The 15263-nt window shown below is 38.9% G+C and overlaps 1 protein-coding gene across 2 annotated transcripts in view; it reads right to left on the reverse strand.

Moving 5' to 3' along the window:
- EML6 (EMAP like 6) overlaps positions 1-15263 on the reverse strand; it is a 297088-nt gene that overhangs the window by 52723 nt on the left and 229102 nt on the right. For both annotated transcript variants that reach the window (XM_024752945.1, XM_024752946.1), the window contains exons 24-25: positions 10144-10232; positions 6046-6222 (exon numbers count right to left, since the gene is read on the reverse strand). In XM_024752945.1, coding sequence (XP_024608713.1) covers positions 6046-6222; positions 10144-10232 — 266 coding nt within the window. The remainder of the gene's footprint in view (positions 1-6045; positions 6223-10143; positions 10233-15263) is intronic.

Genomic DNA, 15263 nt, shown 5'->3' on the forward strand with positions numbered 1-15263 from the left:
CTTTGGCAGGGATGCAAACATTCAGTCCATAACAGAGGATGAAGTGTGGCCAACACACACAGAGCATTGGAGGAGTGACTGTACAGCTAGAAATGTTCATCAGCCTGGGTCCATGAATTTGGGAGGGAAAGAGTACCAGGAAAATCAGATGGAAAAAAAAAGAAGGAGAGAAGTGATACTATCAAAGTGATTTATATGGGTTAGTGATTTTCAAATGCTTTTAAATTATGAAACTTTTTCTTCAATCAAATCTTACACAGTAGAACTCAAGAATAAAAAGAGAAACAATCCAATGTAAAATAGTGGACAAAAGATTTGTACAAACACTTCACAAATGACCAATAAACAAACGAAAAAGTGCTTAGCATGATTAGTCATCAGGAAAATGTAAGTTACAAACACAATAAGATCACACTATCTACTCCTCAGGACAGCTAAATTTTACAAGTCTGACAACACTGAATTATCAACTGGAAATCTCTTACATTTTTGGTGAAAACGTAAAATGATACAATCGTTTTGGAAAAAGATCTGGCAGTTTCTTAAAAAGTTAAACACACATTTTTCCCAATAACCCAGAAATTCCACTCCTATATATTTATTTAAAAGAAAGAAAATATATGTCCATAGAGATTTATCCAAAAATGTTTATAGCAGCTTCATTATAACCAAACATGGGAAAAGCCTGTATTCACCAACAGCTGTGTGGATAAACAAAGTTTGCTATATCCACACAATGGAATTCTACTCAGCTAAAAAAGGAAAGGATTATTGTTACACACATGAAGAAATCTCAGAAACATTATCTGAGTGAAAGAAGCCAGAAACAAAATGGTTTCTAATTGATCATCCCATTTATATGAAGTTCTGAAACAGGGAAAACTAATCTATGGTAAAAAACATTGGAATCGTTTTTTTCATCTGAGGGTGGAGTGGGGGTGGGGACTGACCCAGAAGTTAGCATGAGGAAACCTCCTGGGGTGATGATAACATTCTATATCTTGAGAGGTGTTTGGATTATATAGGTGTATATGTTTGTCAAGGCTCATCAAAAGGAACCTTAAAATTGGTGCATCTTGGGGCTTCCCTGGTGGCGCAGTGGTTGGGAGTCCGCCTGCTGATGCAGGGGACACGGGTTCATGCCCCAGTCCAGGAGGATCCCACGTGCCGCGGAGCGGCTGGGCCCATGAGCCATGGCCGCTGGGCCTGTGCGTCCGGAGCCTGTGCTCTGCAACGGGAGAGGCCACAACAGTGAGAGGCCTGCGTACCGCAAAAAAAAAAAAAAAAAATTTGGTGTATCTCAACTATACATAAATTTTACTTAAAAAATACTAAAAAAATATTGAACCCTAGGTAATATGTGAGTTGAAACAGTTAGGGCTAAGTATCCTGATGTCAACAATTTACTATGAGCCACAGAATCTAAGTGGTGGGTTTCTGGGAGTTCACTGTATCATTCTTTCATCTTACCTGTATGCTTGAAAATTTTCATAACAAAATCTTGGAAAAAATCTTACACAGAAGCTCAATGTACAAAATACAAAAACACAAAGTGACTCTGGTTGGAGCAGGAGTGGGGCCCCAGAGCCCCTACCTTGTTTTCTGGGGTTGTCCCTGAGGAGCCTTCCTGGAGCTCTGGGAGGCGGAAGAACACAGCTTGAAATTACTGCGATAGACAGACAGCCCTCCTGCTCAGGCTGGGGATGTAGATGATGAACTCCTAAGACCAACACTAAATCTAGCTCAGGAGCAAGATGCAGTAGTACCGTGGGGATTTCAGGTATCTAAACACCTGCCCAAACCAAGAGTCCACTAAAACCAGGGTATCACTAACTTCCTGACTTGTCCTGCTAGCAGTCTCGATTCAAAAAATGTAGAAATAGTGAGGAATTGCTACACAGAACTGAGTTCTTATCAAATAGGAAGGGCTGATAGGTGACAGTAAAGTGATGAGTCATTGGGAGAAGGCTACCAGATGGCTTTGGGATTAGGGATGGACAATGAAGGGAACACTGGACATAATCATAAGTGTCTGTTAGAAAAGGCTACCCAAAATGATAATCTGATGAGATTCTAACAAATGAAGAAGGAAAGAGGAAGGCATCTAAAGAAACCAAAGTGGCTGAAGAGGTAGCTGGAGCAAAAAACCAGGGATGAACACAAAAGTCTTCTACACACAACTTTAGTACCGTTTCAAGAAAGCAAAAGTCAAAAGCTAAGACAACTGAAAAGGATTTTGAAGATGTAAACCCACGCACATATGGTCACCTTATCTTTGATAAAGGAGGCAAGAATATACAATGGAGAAAAGACAGCCTCTTCAATAAGTGGTGCTGGGAAAACTGGACAGCTACATGTGAAAGAATGAAATTAGAACACTTCCTAACACCATACACAAAAATAAACTCAGAATGGATTAAAGACCTAAATGTAATGCCAGACACTATACAACTCGTAGAGGAAAATATAGGCAGAACACTCTATGACATAAATCACAGCAAGATCCTTTTTGACCCACCTCCTAGAGAAATGGAAATAAATATAAACAAATGGGACCTAATGAAACTTCAAAGCTTTTGCACAGCAAAGGAAACCATAAAGAAGATGAAAAGACAACACTCAGAATAGGAGAAAATATTTGTGAATGAAGCAACTAACAAAGGATTAATCTCCAAAATATATAAGCAGCGCATGCAGCTCAATATCAAAAAAAACAATCAACCCAATGCAAACATGGGCAGACCTAAATAGACATTTCTCCAAAGAAGATATACAGATTGCCAAAAAACACATGAGAGGATGCTCAACATCACTAATCATTAGAGAAATGCAAATCAAAACTACAATGAGGTATCACCTCACACCAGTCAGAATGGCCATCATCAAAAAATCTACGAACAATAAATGCTGGAGAGGGTGGGGAGAAAGGGAACCCTTTTGCACTGTTGGTGCGAATGTAAATTGATACAACCACTATGGAGAACAGTATGGAGTTTCCTTAAAAAACTAAAAACAGAATTACCATATGACCCAGCAATCCCACTACTGGGCATATACCCTGAGAAAATCATAATTCGAAAAGAGACATGTACCACAATGTTCACTGCAGCACTATTTACAATAGCCAGGACATGGAAGCAACCTAAGTGTCCATTGACAGATGAATGGATAAAGAAGATGTGGCACATATATACAATGAAATATTACTCAGCCATAAAAAGAAACGAAATTGAGTTATTTGTAGTGAGGTGGATGGACCTAGAGTCTATCATACAGAGTGAAGTAGGTCAGAAAGAGAAAAACAAATACCGTATGCTAACACATATATATGGAATCTAAGAAAAAAAGTGGTTCTGATGAATTTAGGGGCAGGACAGGAATAAAGACGCAGACGTAGAAAATGGACTTGAGGACATGGGGAGGGGGAAGGGTAAGCTGGGACGAAGTGAGAGATTTAAAAATATAAAGTGAACTATCGGAAATACAAAAAAAAAAAGGATGTACTTAGGGCTAGAAGAAAAAGAGAGAAAAGTTAGGAACACTTCTTACATCAGATGGTTTAATATGAACAGAAAGCATGTTTAGCATTTAATGATTCCTCTATTAAAGGGAACGCTCTTCAAACCAGAAAGGGCCAAAGAGAGCTCCTGCCCTTGAGTACAGACACGTTTAAATGTGACCATTGAAATAAGGTAATAGCTGAGAGTTTAGAAACCAGGAGAGGCTGCATCCAAAAAAATAGGTTCCTGTATCCAAAAGGGAAAACAAGTAGACTCTGGCAAATACTGATTCATGAGTTGATGCAATCTCTGGAAAATTCTAGGGTGAATTATTACACACAAGGTTGATAAGCACTTGGAAAAGGAAGGAATGATGACTAGGCAGCAACAGGGGTTCACTGTGAACTAACTCCTTATCTTTTATTGGTTGGTTTATTAGGAGAGATTAGGGATACCAGCAACACAATCTGGCTTTCAGCAGGACATCTAAGCTTTAATGATGTCTTGCTGGATTAGAGACAGGAATGTGATCTCCATGAGGACATGGTCAGACAGATTTAAATGTCTGTTACTGATACATGTGCATTAATGAATAGAATGCCAAAATGAATGGGGGCTCTTGGTGGTGGTGGTGTTTAGTTCTGTCTTTTTCTTTCCATGATTTGGAACTCACACTTGTGAAATCAGAGGATGCTGGAAGGGAAAGCAAATACTTTGAAAAGGTATTTCAAAGATGTTGACAGGCTGGAACTAGGGAAAATAAATAAGATATATCTTATTTGGTACAAATAAGTTCTGTACTTACTCAGATTTTAGAAAATCAATTGCATTACTCCAAGATAGGGGATAACCTTAACATTTGGGAGAATAACATCTACGATTCAGTTGTGTGGTATGGCAGCCAAAAGAGTTGATGCCATCTTAAGTTTGTTTTAATGCAAAAATAAAATCAAAACAAGAAGATGAGTCCTACTGTACCCTGAGCTGGTCAGATTGCATCTGAATCACCAAATTTGGTTTTATTTTTTTTAATTTTTATTTTATATTGGTGTATAGTTGATTAACTACGTTGTGCTACTTTCAGGTGTACAGCCACTATGGAGGTTCCTTAAGAAATTAAAAATAGAGCTACCATATGATCTAGCAATCCTACTCCTGGGCATATATACAGAGAAAAACATGGTTTGAAAGGATACATGCACCTCAATGTTCATTGCAGTGCTGTTTACAATAGCCGGGACATGGAAGCAACCTAAATGTCCACTGACAGATGAGTGGGTAAAGAAGATGTGGCACATGTATACAATGGAATATTATTCAGCCATTAAGAAGAATGAAATACTGCCATTTGCAGCAACCTCGATGGACCTGAATTTGGTTTTAGATGAGATGGTTTAAAATGGAATTGAAATGGGTAAGGGAGATGAAGAGTCACAAACTTCCAGTTACAAAATAAATGAGTCAGGGGGATGAAACGTACAGAGTGGGGAATATAGTCAATAATAATGTAATATCTGAACAAACACAGTGTTTTAGGTCAATTATACTTCAAAACAAACAAATAAACAAACTCATGGAAAAAGAGATCACATTTGTAGTTACCAGAGGTGAGAGGTGTGTGTGTGTGGGGACTGGATGAAGGCAGTCAGTAGGTACAAACTTCCAGTTATAAGATAAATAAGTACTAGGGATATAATGCTACAACATGATGACTATAGCTAACTCTGCTGTATGATATAATGAAAGTTGTTAAGAAAGTAAATCCTAAGAGTTCTCATCACAAGGGAAAAAAATTTTTTTTCTTTTTCTGTTGTTTTGTATCAGTATTAAATGATAGATGTTCACTAAACTTATCGTGATAATCATTTCATGAGGTGTATACGACAAATCATTATGCTGTACACCTTAAACTTACACAGTGTTATATGTCAGTTATATCTCAATAAAACTGAAAGAAGAAGAAACAGAAAAAATTTGTCAAGGGACTTGATAAAATGGATTATGCTTAGAGGGAGGAGGGAGCTAGACACCATGTCACTCGGGAAGTGGCTGAAGGACTTGGAGATGTTTAGGCTGGAGAAAAGGCTGTCAGAAGACTGGACTCATTCAACAATGATTCAGAAGGCAGAACTTTGGCTAAAGGAAAAAATTCAGCTCAATATAGAGCAAAGCATTTTAACAATGGAGCAATTTACAAACGAATTGGGCTGCTTTGTGTGGTAGTAAGTTCTTCATCTCTAGAAGGATGCTAGTAAAGACACCAGTCCAAGATGTAGAGAAAAATCTTACTTTGCAGTTTGTGAGATGCTGGATTTGATGTCCACTGACGGCCTTTCAAGGAGGAATTCTACTCCACGAGACTCTGACTCGAACTAGTAAACATAATGTCACAAAGCTTTCTATACAGCGTAAATAACCATGATACTGTAGATTAACTATTGATTGCTTATTCCTTCAATATTTAAAAATCCACTTAGATACAATAGATAGATTTGGGGTTATTAATGAGACTGAGCAAGTATATATAATAAACATGCAATATTACCTTCACAGGATATGAAAAAAGCTTAACAAAACCAAAATCATCTCCTGTGGCTAAGAGGGAATGGTCTTTGGTGAGACTGGCAGCATTCACATCAGTCACATCACTGTGCACTGGCCAGATGCCCTCACAGGTGGGCCCCAGAACACAGGTCCAAGCGTCCCACTCTATCTTCTCAATCTTGAAAAGAAGGAAGGAAAATTAATATATTTTCGTAAAACCTAGAGATCTTTTTGTTTTATTTAAAAGAAACAAATGAAGGCTGAATAGTTCTAAATTATGACTTTGCCAACACCAGGCATTTGTTGTATGCTGCGGTGCCTAAGTTCTCAGCTGCATTTTTAAAGTGGTATATGCATTGTCTCAGTAACACTGTAGTCAAACCTCCATATATGTTCCCCTAGATAAAGTGAACATGTTGGAATTATGGACACCTGACAATACCAAAGGTTTTTAGTTCCTACCTAGACATTTATCATTGTATATGCCATAAGCTAGATCAGGGTTTCTCAGCATCGGCCCTATTGACATTTTAGGAGGGATAATTCTTCATTGTCAGGGGCTGTCCTTTTTAGCAGCATCCCTGTCCTCTACCTACTGGATGCCAGTAGCACCACCTCCCCAGGTTGTCCCCAGACATTGTCAAATATCCCTGGGAGAGGGGGCAAATTGATCCCAATTGAGAACCACTGAGCTAGACTGATCGATGGGGCTGATCATTTAGCAAATTATTTCAAAAAGTCACAGGACACAACTTTTTAAAGGACTGCTTCCTTGGAGGAAAGAGTAATAAGATTCTGCAGTAATAAGATTCTTAATATTCTTTATGCTCTAGAGAGACCATCTTAAAAACTGGAAGAGCTGTTCATATTGTATTGCCACGAATATACATTTTATCCTTTAACACTGTTTTGTCTGAAATTCCCAAACAGAAGATTTGCAATTCATGTAGGTTAAATTCTGATAAAATTGAGGATTTTCTTTCCTTTTTTAAAAAAGAAAACAGTAACAGTAACACTTTGTTATTAGACTTTCCTGGGGGATTTGATCTCATTTACTTTCATTCAAGATCTGCTAGTATACCTTAACATTACAGTTTCTTTACATAAGCACTTTAAAGCACTGTTTAAAAGGGTATAAAAACTCATTAGAAAACTGTAGCTAAAACTAAAGGCCAGATTGCTCTCTCTGGATCTGGAAACTGCTTCCTGGTGCACATTGTTAGCGCACCTCGCCTCCATTTCTGTTGTTTTCTGCTTGGTACCACTGCCTAGAAGGGAAATGACAAGATAAAGATGCAGCCAGGATTTTAGTCACAACGTGGGGAGGTGCTATACATATTTTGGCCACTCAAATTTCTCCTCATTTAATATTCTGTGTTTCTTCCGGACGCATGCAGAATTGGAACCAAAAAGCTGCGGTTCACCCAGTGACTTGGGGTGCCTGAGGCAGGGTCACAGACTTAGGTGACGAGAAGTGGTTCCCCAACAATTACCTCAGTTTTCTGAGGTGCAAGTGGAATCTCCCCAACTCCTTATGACATCTTCAACTGACCGTCACAGGAAAAGAAGCAGGGAACCTCCCCTCTAGTTCTAGAAACGGGCTTTCTGGCCACTGACTCCCTTACAGATACGAGATTCCATTTCTGACAACTTCCTTGTCCATCCCCAATGCCACCTCTCTGGGTGGCACCTTTCCTGGCCTCATTATATAGGGAGGAATGGGCAGTGAGCTGGCATTGCTCATCCTACAGTCACCCTGACAGAACACCCTTGGCCAGATCTGGACAATGTGTTCTCCAGGGGAAGCTACAGAAATCACATTTAAAATGGAGCATTAGGAGTGATCCCTGTAACTATACTCAATATCCTGTTATAAACCATAATTGAAAAGAATATGAAAAAAATGTATATATATGTATAACTGGGTCACTTTGCTGTATGTACAGCAGAAATGAACACAACATTGGGAATCAATTATACTTCAATAAAATAAATTGAAAAAAAAAAAAAAGAATGATCCCTGTAACTGACAAAACCCAAAAGGGGTAAATAAACTTGTTAAAAACCCTGGACTTTAGATGGCAGAAGAGTCCTCCAGGGGTGTCTTCCACAGCACCTTGCCCCAGGCAGGTACGTCATTATCATCATCATTTTGCAGAGGAGGTGACTGGAGCCCACAGAGAGGTTAGTCACTTAAATCCCAGCCTGCTTGGCAAGCAGAGGGAAAGTCGAGCTCCAGAGACTTGGGCTGCTAGTATAGAGCCAGCTTATCTGCACCATGCTGCATCAGATGAATATAAATTGGACATTTTAATATTTGGCATAGTGAACAATTTGCTGGGTAGACTTTGTGTTAGTTTCACCATGACTGTTTCTTAAAAAAAAAAAAAATCTTCTTTGAAAAGGAGATTTTCAAAATCCTTCATACTTAATTGAAGAGCCTGACAATACTGGTAAGTAAAATGACGAGCTACCTCTTTGGAGCTCTTAGTAATGCCAATAACCAGGGTGGCCAGGCTGAGGAGACATTAGCTGGAGGGACTCCCCAACCAACAGCACCAGAGATCAGCCTCTGGAACAATAACTGTACACTGCAGAGGGACAAATTAACTCTTCAGAGCCAGAGCCTGGCACTTCAGGAAGACTTAACATAAATTTCCCTTTGGTAGGTTTTTTTTTTAACATAATAATTGCTCATCTGTCCCAAGTTGGCCTCATCCTCAATGTCCGATTGCATCTTATTTTATCAGTAGAACACTTATTTGGGGCACTAGAACAGGTGAAGTGATGTAAAATGATGCTGCGTTGTCTAGGCTGTGAAGTCACACACAGACCCCTCTAGGCTAGGATCACAGCTCCAAGGTCCTTTTACTTTCTTGGAGCCTTAATTTCCCTGTCTGTAAAATGAGACTGATACGTTATCAGGCGAGGCTGCTGTGAGGATTGGATTATAGGTATATGAAGTGCCCGGCACATTCCACAGATGTTCAGTGAAGGAATGACATAACTTAAAATATCCCTTACTCAAGGCTATTAAAGTTTCCCCATATAAAATAAGTTAAAATGAAGACTGATCAAAGATAAATAAACTGGAGTTGGAGAGTGAGATCAATCGATCCATTAACAGTTTCCATTAATACAATGCCATCACCCATAACAACTTGGGTTTCTTATGTACTGCACATATATTTCCTTTAGAAACAATGAAAATATTATGAATGGACATGAGTCCAGATGTCTCTGGGAGTACATTAGAATACCGGGATTGTTTATATTACTGGCTAACTGAAGCTAGAGAGAGGAAGACGCCTGTCCCTCAGTGGCATACCCTTGACCCTTTTTCCTCTAAGGAAGCAATATTTCCTTTTCTTTCATCGAAGGTTACATAGCGAAAAAATGAGAGCGATTGTCTCCTGGGACTAAAAGGATGTCCTTAGTGCTAATCAGGCAATGACTCTTTGGCCATCAGGGTTCACTACATGGAAGCACTGTGCAGGCTGAAAGACAAAAGCAGCGAGCCTTTAGGAAGAGCTTTTAGGAAGGTGTTAGTTCATGGATTCAAAAATTTTATCTAGGCTTTGACTTCAGCAATTAAAAAATGGTGTATGTAGCTAAGAGCACGAGGAAAATATAGAAAAAGGGAACAGTTTGCTACATTAGGATGGTCAGGTTGTGGAATGTTTTGTTTTGAAAAATAATTTCTCTTGTTGTAGAAGGTATTTTTACTATTACAAACAGTAACCATTGAGAAAGCACGTTTCAAAACTTTACGTTCATAAAAAGCTTTGCATAAAATGACAGGACATGTAGAATGGGAAAGTAATATGTAGCATCCAAATTGTTAGCTCAGTCATTGTCTTCTGGCAGAGAAAAATTAAGCAGAATGCTAACTATGCATTGCTACGTTTGTGGTATAGTAAATCCATATGTCCTCAGAAAGTAGGAAACCAGGCTAAGCAGGCAGATTTAAGAAATGGTCAAGCTTAAAGATACACAAACTATAACTGATATAGTGAATAATAATTGATAGGTTTTGTTAAAAGGCACATACTAAATTTTCATGAAATACTTTTTAAAAAGCTTTGTGTCTGACTGTTACCTCTGAAGGTCTTATTATATGCCGTTTGCCTCTTGGAGCTTCAAAAAAGAGTTGTTCTTTGGCACCTGAATTAACTTGCAGTAATTTCCCTGTTATGATAGAATAAAGTAGGAAGACAATTAAACTCTGCATTTATCTTTTTGTTATAAAGTGATGAGCATGATTGCAACTATTCTGATTCATTTTAATCAACGTCTCATAAACTGAGTAAATATATGTTGAATGATCCAGAAGTGCATGTAAAGACAATTACATGGCAAGGTACAAACTCCAAAGCTATGATTTTTAAAAATATGAACCTCATAAAATCTGACCTTGAACATCCTTCAAAACTAGAAGAATCAAGCTTGCTGTGTTTTCCTCTGTTGCATTGAAAATAGCTATTTTTCCAAAGCCTGACAAAAATTTTTTTTTTTGCTCTTTTCCCCTGTTGCCTCCTAGCACAGAAATGTAGTAAAAGCAAACTGCTTTGGCAAGAATTATGGCACTGGAAGCAAGAACCTCGTAAGCGTTTGTGCTTACTAGGATATAAATTCTAAATTTGCCCTTTAACATTTAGAAACAGGAAGACAAGGACACATAAAACAAACTGTAAATGCTTATTCCATTTCCCCCTTCCTTTTTTACTTGAAAATTTATAAAGAAATCCGAGACTTTCCCCAAAACAAAATGTTGAGCAAAAATAGTCTTTCGGTCTGATGTAAATTTTAAATCTTGGACTCATTTTGATTAATGTTGAAAAAGATTAGATTTCTTAATTCTCCTCCTATCATATCAATGATCCTTTATGGCTTGAAAATTTAAATGACTCTAAAGATCTACTTTCTAGTATTTTTTCAGCATGTTTTAAACGATGGGAAATCTCAAACATACATGGAAGTAATAGTATAAAGAAGCCCTATGGGGCCAATGTCCAGCCTCGATGGTTATTAGCACATGGCTGGCCCTGCTGCAGGAACCTCCTCATTCCCTCACCCCAGATTACTTTGAAGAAAACGTCAGATATCCTAACATTTCATCTGCAAATAATTCAGTGTACATATGCACACTAACGTTTCCTACTCTTTCTCTTTCTTGCATAACTATTTATATCTAGTAGCCTTGAAATGTCCTTCGTGGTAAAAATAATAGCAAAATAAGAACTCCGTGTTACATCATGTTCTTTAAAGTTTAAGTGGGTACCACCTAGGTCTGAAATCTAGTTTGGCTAAACTTCAGGAGTTGCAGGTCTGTTTCTAAATGACTAATTAAAAACAAGGTTCTCTCATTTCCTAAATGAAACCTGGATCATTTCCAGTTTGCTGAGTTATAAAATAGTGATTAGGGGGTTTGCCTTGGCTGTGAGGAGCAAGTAAATTCGAAAACGTTTTCTCTGAAATGGGCCCGTCTTCCGGACTTTATGGCTCAACATACACAAATCAGAAAAGAAAAAAGGGAGTTAAATCAGCTTTGGCTATTTAGCATTATATGAAAATGAGTAATCAATATTTTTCCAATGAACCAGATATATCTGCAAAGTATACTTTTAGAATTCTCAAGAGTGACTGCAAATAACAAAGGAAGTGGGAAAAGGATTAAAAGATTCAATGAAAACATTCTTTGAATATAGATAATTTTAGATATTTTTGGCCATGATATCGATACTAAGAGAACTCAAAGGATTGTAGCTCTCGGATAATCCTAACAACTCACTTTACACCACAGTTTCAAAGATCATACTTTACTTTAAAAACAACCCCAAAACTATAAAAATAGCTCAGTGTTTTCTGACTGCAGGAATGTTTACAAAACCACTTCTGCAAGCACCAGAAATGCTTTGCAGCTCCACAGACACCTATGGGTACCTACCAAGCCCACACCCTTCCCTGAGAACTGCCCTCCACCGTGGGCTGGGCCCCTGCGGTCTTGTCTGCACTCTGGAGGTGGACGTTGACCCAGGAGCGACCAGGCTGGAGACTGGGCTAGACAGTCAAATTCTCTCTCCTGGGAAACTGGAATCTTAGACTGAATCAGTGGGTGCCTTGCTGGGAGGAGATGTAGCCTTTGGGACTGGGGGTGGCATTTGGGGGCAACAGAAAGTGGGTCTTGTGCAAATGAATTAGGGAAAGCCGGCCTGTGCAGAGAGAGGGGCCACAAGCGGGCACCAGACCCAGGAGAGCAGTGGACACTGAGATGGGCTGCCTCAGAGCAGGAGAGGAGGAGAGGGGAGCTCCCTGGCTGGGTTCTAGGCATTTTCTGATTCATTCCTAAAGCCAGTTCTTGGGAGATGTGGCTTCCTGCTCTTGGATTCTACGAAATATCCCTATCTTTCCAATAAAGTCATTCTTTATTCTTATTTTTAAATTTAAGCTGGCTTGAGTGGGTTTCTGAAATCAAGGATATGAAGAAATTTTTAAAAAATCAATTATTCTTGTGTTAGGAAGGTAGAATTATGGGTGTGTTTCCCCCCCCCAAATTTTCTTTACTACTGTTATTAAACTGTATTTTTCTTTTTTTTTTTTTGAAGCACAGAGGAACGATTTAGGTCACCACTCCTTTTTTTCCACTGCCTGCTGCTCTGTAATATATAACCACGGAAATATTCTGAAGACAGGAGCAGAAGCAAAGAGCAAAAAGTATAATTTGCCCCTGAATAACAGTAACCCTATTCTTTTAGAACCCTCACATTTTTATTAACTAGAAATGTCTATTCACACAGAATAAGAGAATTGAGATAGCTGTCCCCATCACTAAGCAGGTACAGTAAATCACACATATTGCAGGTGCCTAGAGCTTTATAATCCAGAGTGATTCATACATGTCACCCCAGTTGCTATAGAATTTACAGGTTAGAACAATTCCAAAATTGGTACTAAATAAACCAAACACATCAGGGCATTTGCAGTGAAAATGGGAACGAGATGTCCTATCATGGCTCAAACTGTTAGTTGGTGAAAGATCTTACAGTCCTAATATTTCTGGAAATGAACTAACAGCAGCGAGAAAATACCCTTCCATGTTTCCTCTCTTTCCATTTATATTTTTTCTTTCTCAGGCATTCTGTGCAGGAGCTTTTATTCAGGGGTAGCTGCTGTTCCTGCAGAAGCCCGATGAGCTTTTCAGTCTTCCTGGGACCTGAGGTTGCCATGGACACGGAAGGCTGCGGAGGCTGGCGGCTGTGCCATTCCCCACCCCTGACGAGCCAGCTGGCTCTGGCAAATGTGTTCACTATTTTTGACAAGATCAAAGGAATGAAACAGATCCCTGCATCTAAGTTCTGCTCCCTTCCCTCTGTAGGCCCTCGAGGCCCTGCTGTGAAAAGCTAGGCTGATCTTGAGGCAGCCTGGCACATGCTGGAGGGTAGGCATTTTAGGAACTGGGAGATCAGAAGCAGAAGAATATCAATATAACACACGTCTCATGGCAACAAAATTGGAGTTAAACCAGGGAAGATTCACGGGTACACTTGCTCTTATTCTCCAGATGGCATAACTCCTCCCTAAAAATCAAAAATATTCTGTTCTCCTCTCAGGCCACAGAAACCATTTGGTCTGATCCTCTTAACTAACTGAAGGGGCCACTTAGGATGAGAGGAAAAGTGGCTTTTTAAAGACCCTGGCCTCCTTACTCTGTCTTTCCTATCGCCCTATGTGCTAGTTGGACCACAGACTCTGGCTTTGGGCAGAATTATGGAAATAGTGAGGTTTGCCTCTCTCCCTGCAAAGTGATGGATCCACACCGAGGACCTTAAAACCGACCTCCGCCCAGGTCCCTCTATGGTGGCAGCCCACCGATCCCCACCAAGGGCTTATTCTTACCATCCGGAGTTAATTCCTCTTTATATCTCTACATCTGACAGAGGGCCTACAACACATTTGAAGAATAAAAAAAAAAACCTTCCCCAAATGTAAATACAAGTGCAATGTCCCGTCTCATCGCCATTTAGGATACCTACTATCAAAAACGAAACAAAGCAGAAAATAACAAGTGTTGGTGAGGATGCAGAGAAGTTGAAACCCTTGTGCACTGCTGGTGGGAATGTAAAATGGTGCAGCTGCTGTGGAAGACAGTATGGTGGTTCCTCAAAAAATTAAAAGTGGAATTATCATTTTTTCCAGAAATTTCATTTCTGGGCATATACTCAAAAGAACTGTACACCCTGTTCATAGCAGCACTATTCACAATAGCCAAAAGTTGTAGGCAACACAAGTAACCACCGATGGATGAATGGATAAACAAAATGTGGAAATAGGCAGTCTACCTGAAAAAGAATTCAGAATAATGATAGTAAAGATGATCCAAAATCTTGGAAATAGAACAGACAAAATGCAAGATACATTTAAAAAGGACCTAGAAGAACTAAAGATGAAACAAACAACAATGAACAACACAAAAAATGAAATTAAAAATATTCTAGATGGGATCAATAGCAGAATAACAAAGGCAGAAGAACGGATAAGTGACAAAAAAAAATGTGGTATGTACACACAATGGAATAGTATTCAGCCTTAAAAAGGAAAGTAATTCTGACATGTTACAACATGGATGAACCTTCAGGACATTATGATAAATGAAATAAGCCAGTTACAAAAAGACAGATACTGTATGATTCTACTTATATAAAGTACCTAGAATAGTCAAATTCATAGAGCCATGAAGTGGAATGGTGCTTGTCAGGGTCTGGGGGATGGAGAAGGGGAAATTACTATTTAATGGGTATAGGGTTCCAATTTTATAAGATGAAAAGAGTTCTAGAGATGGATGGGGATGGTGGTTGCACAATAATGTGGATGTATTTAATGCCACTGAACTCTATACTCAAAATGGTTAAGAGTAAATTTTATGCGAGGTGTACTTTACCACAATTAAAAATAATTTTAAAGAAATCTTCCCAATCAAAACATATTCTTCCTATGCCCCAATTTCTCTTGGTCCTTCACTCCATAAAGCATAAATAATAATTGGTTTTAACCCCCTGATGGTCAACATAGTGGTGGGATTCACATATTATGTCAGGTGTTGTGTGTGTGTGTGTTGGGTTCTAAATAAAACTCACTACACTCTATTCTACATATGCATAAAGATGACCCTCACTGTTCTAAAGCTTTCTCACAAAGGGGCATTTCTAGGGATGTTAGCCA

This window comes from Neophocaena asiaeorientalis, unplaced genomic scaffold (genome assembly GCF_003031525.2).
Source record: "Neophocaena asiaeorientalis asiaeorientalis breed wild unplaced genomic scaffold, Neophocaena_asiaeorientalis_V1.1 scaffold100, whole genome shotgun sequence".
Lineage (NCBI taxonomy): Eukaryota > Metazoa > Chordata > Mammalia > Artiodactyla > Phocoenidae > Neophocaena > Neophocaena asiaeorientalis.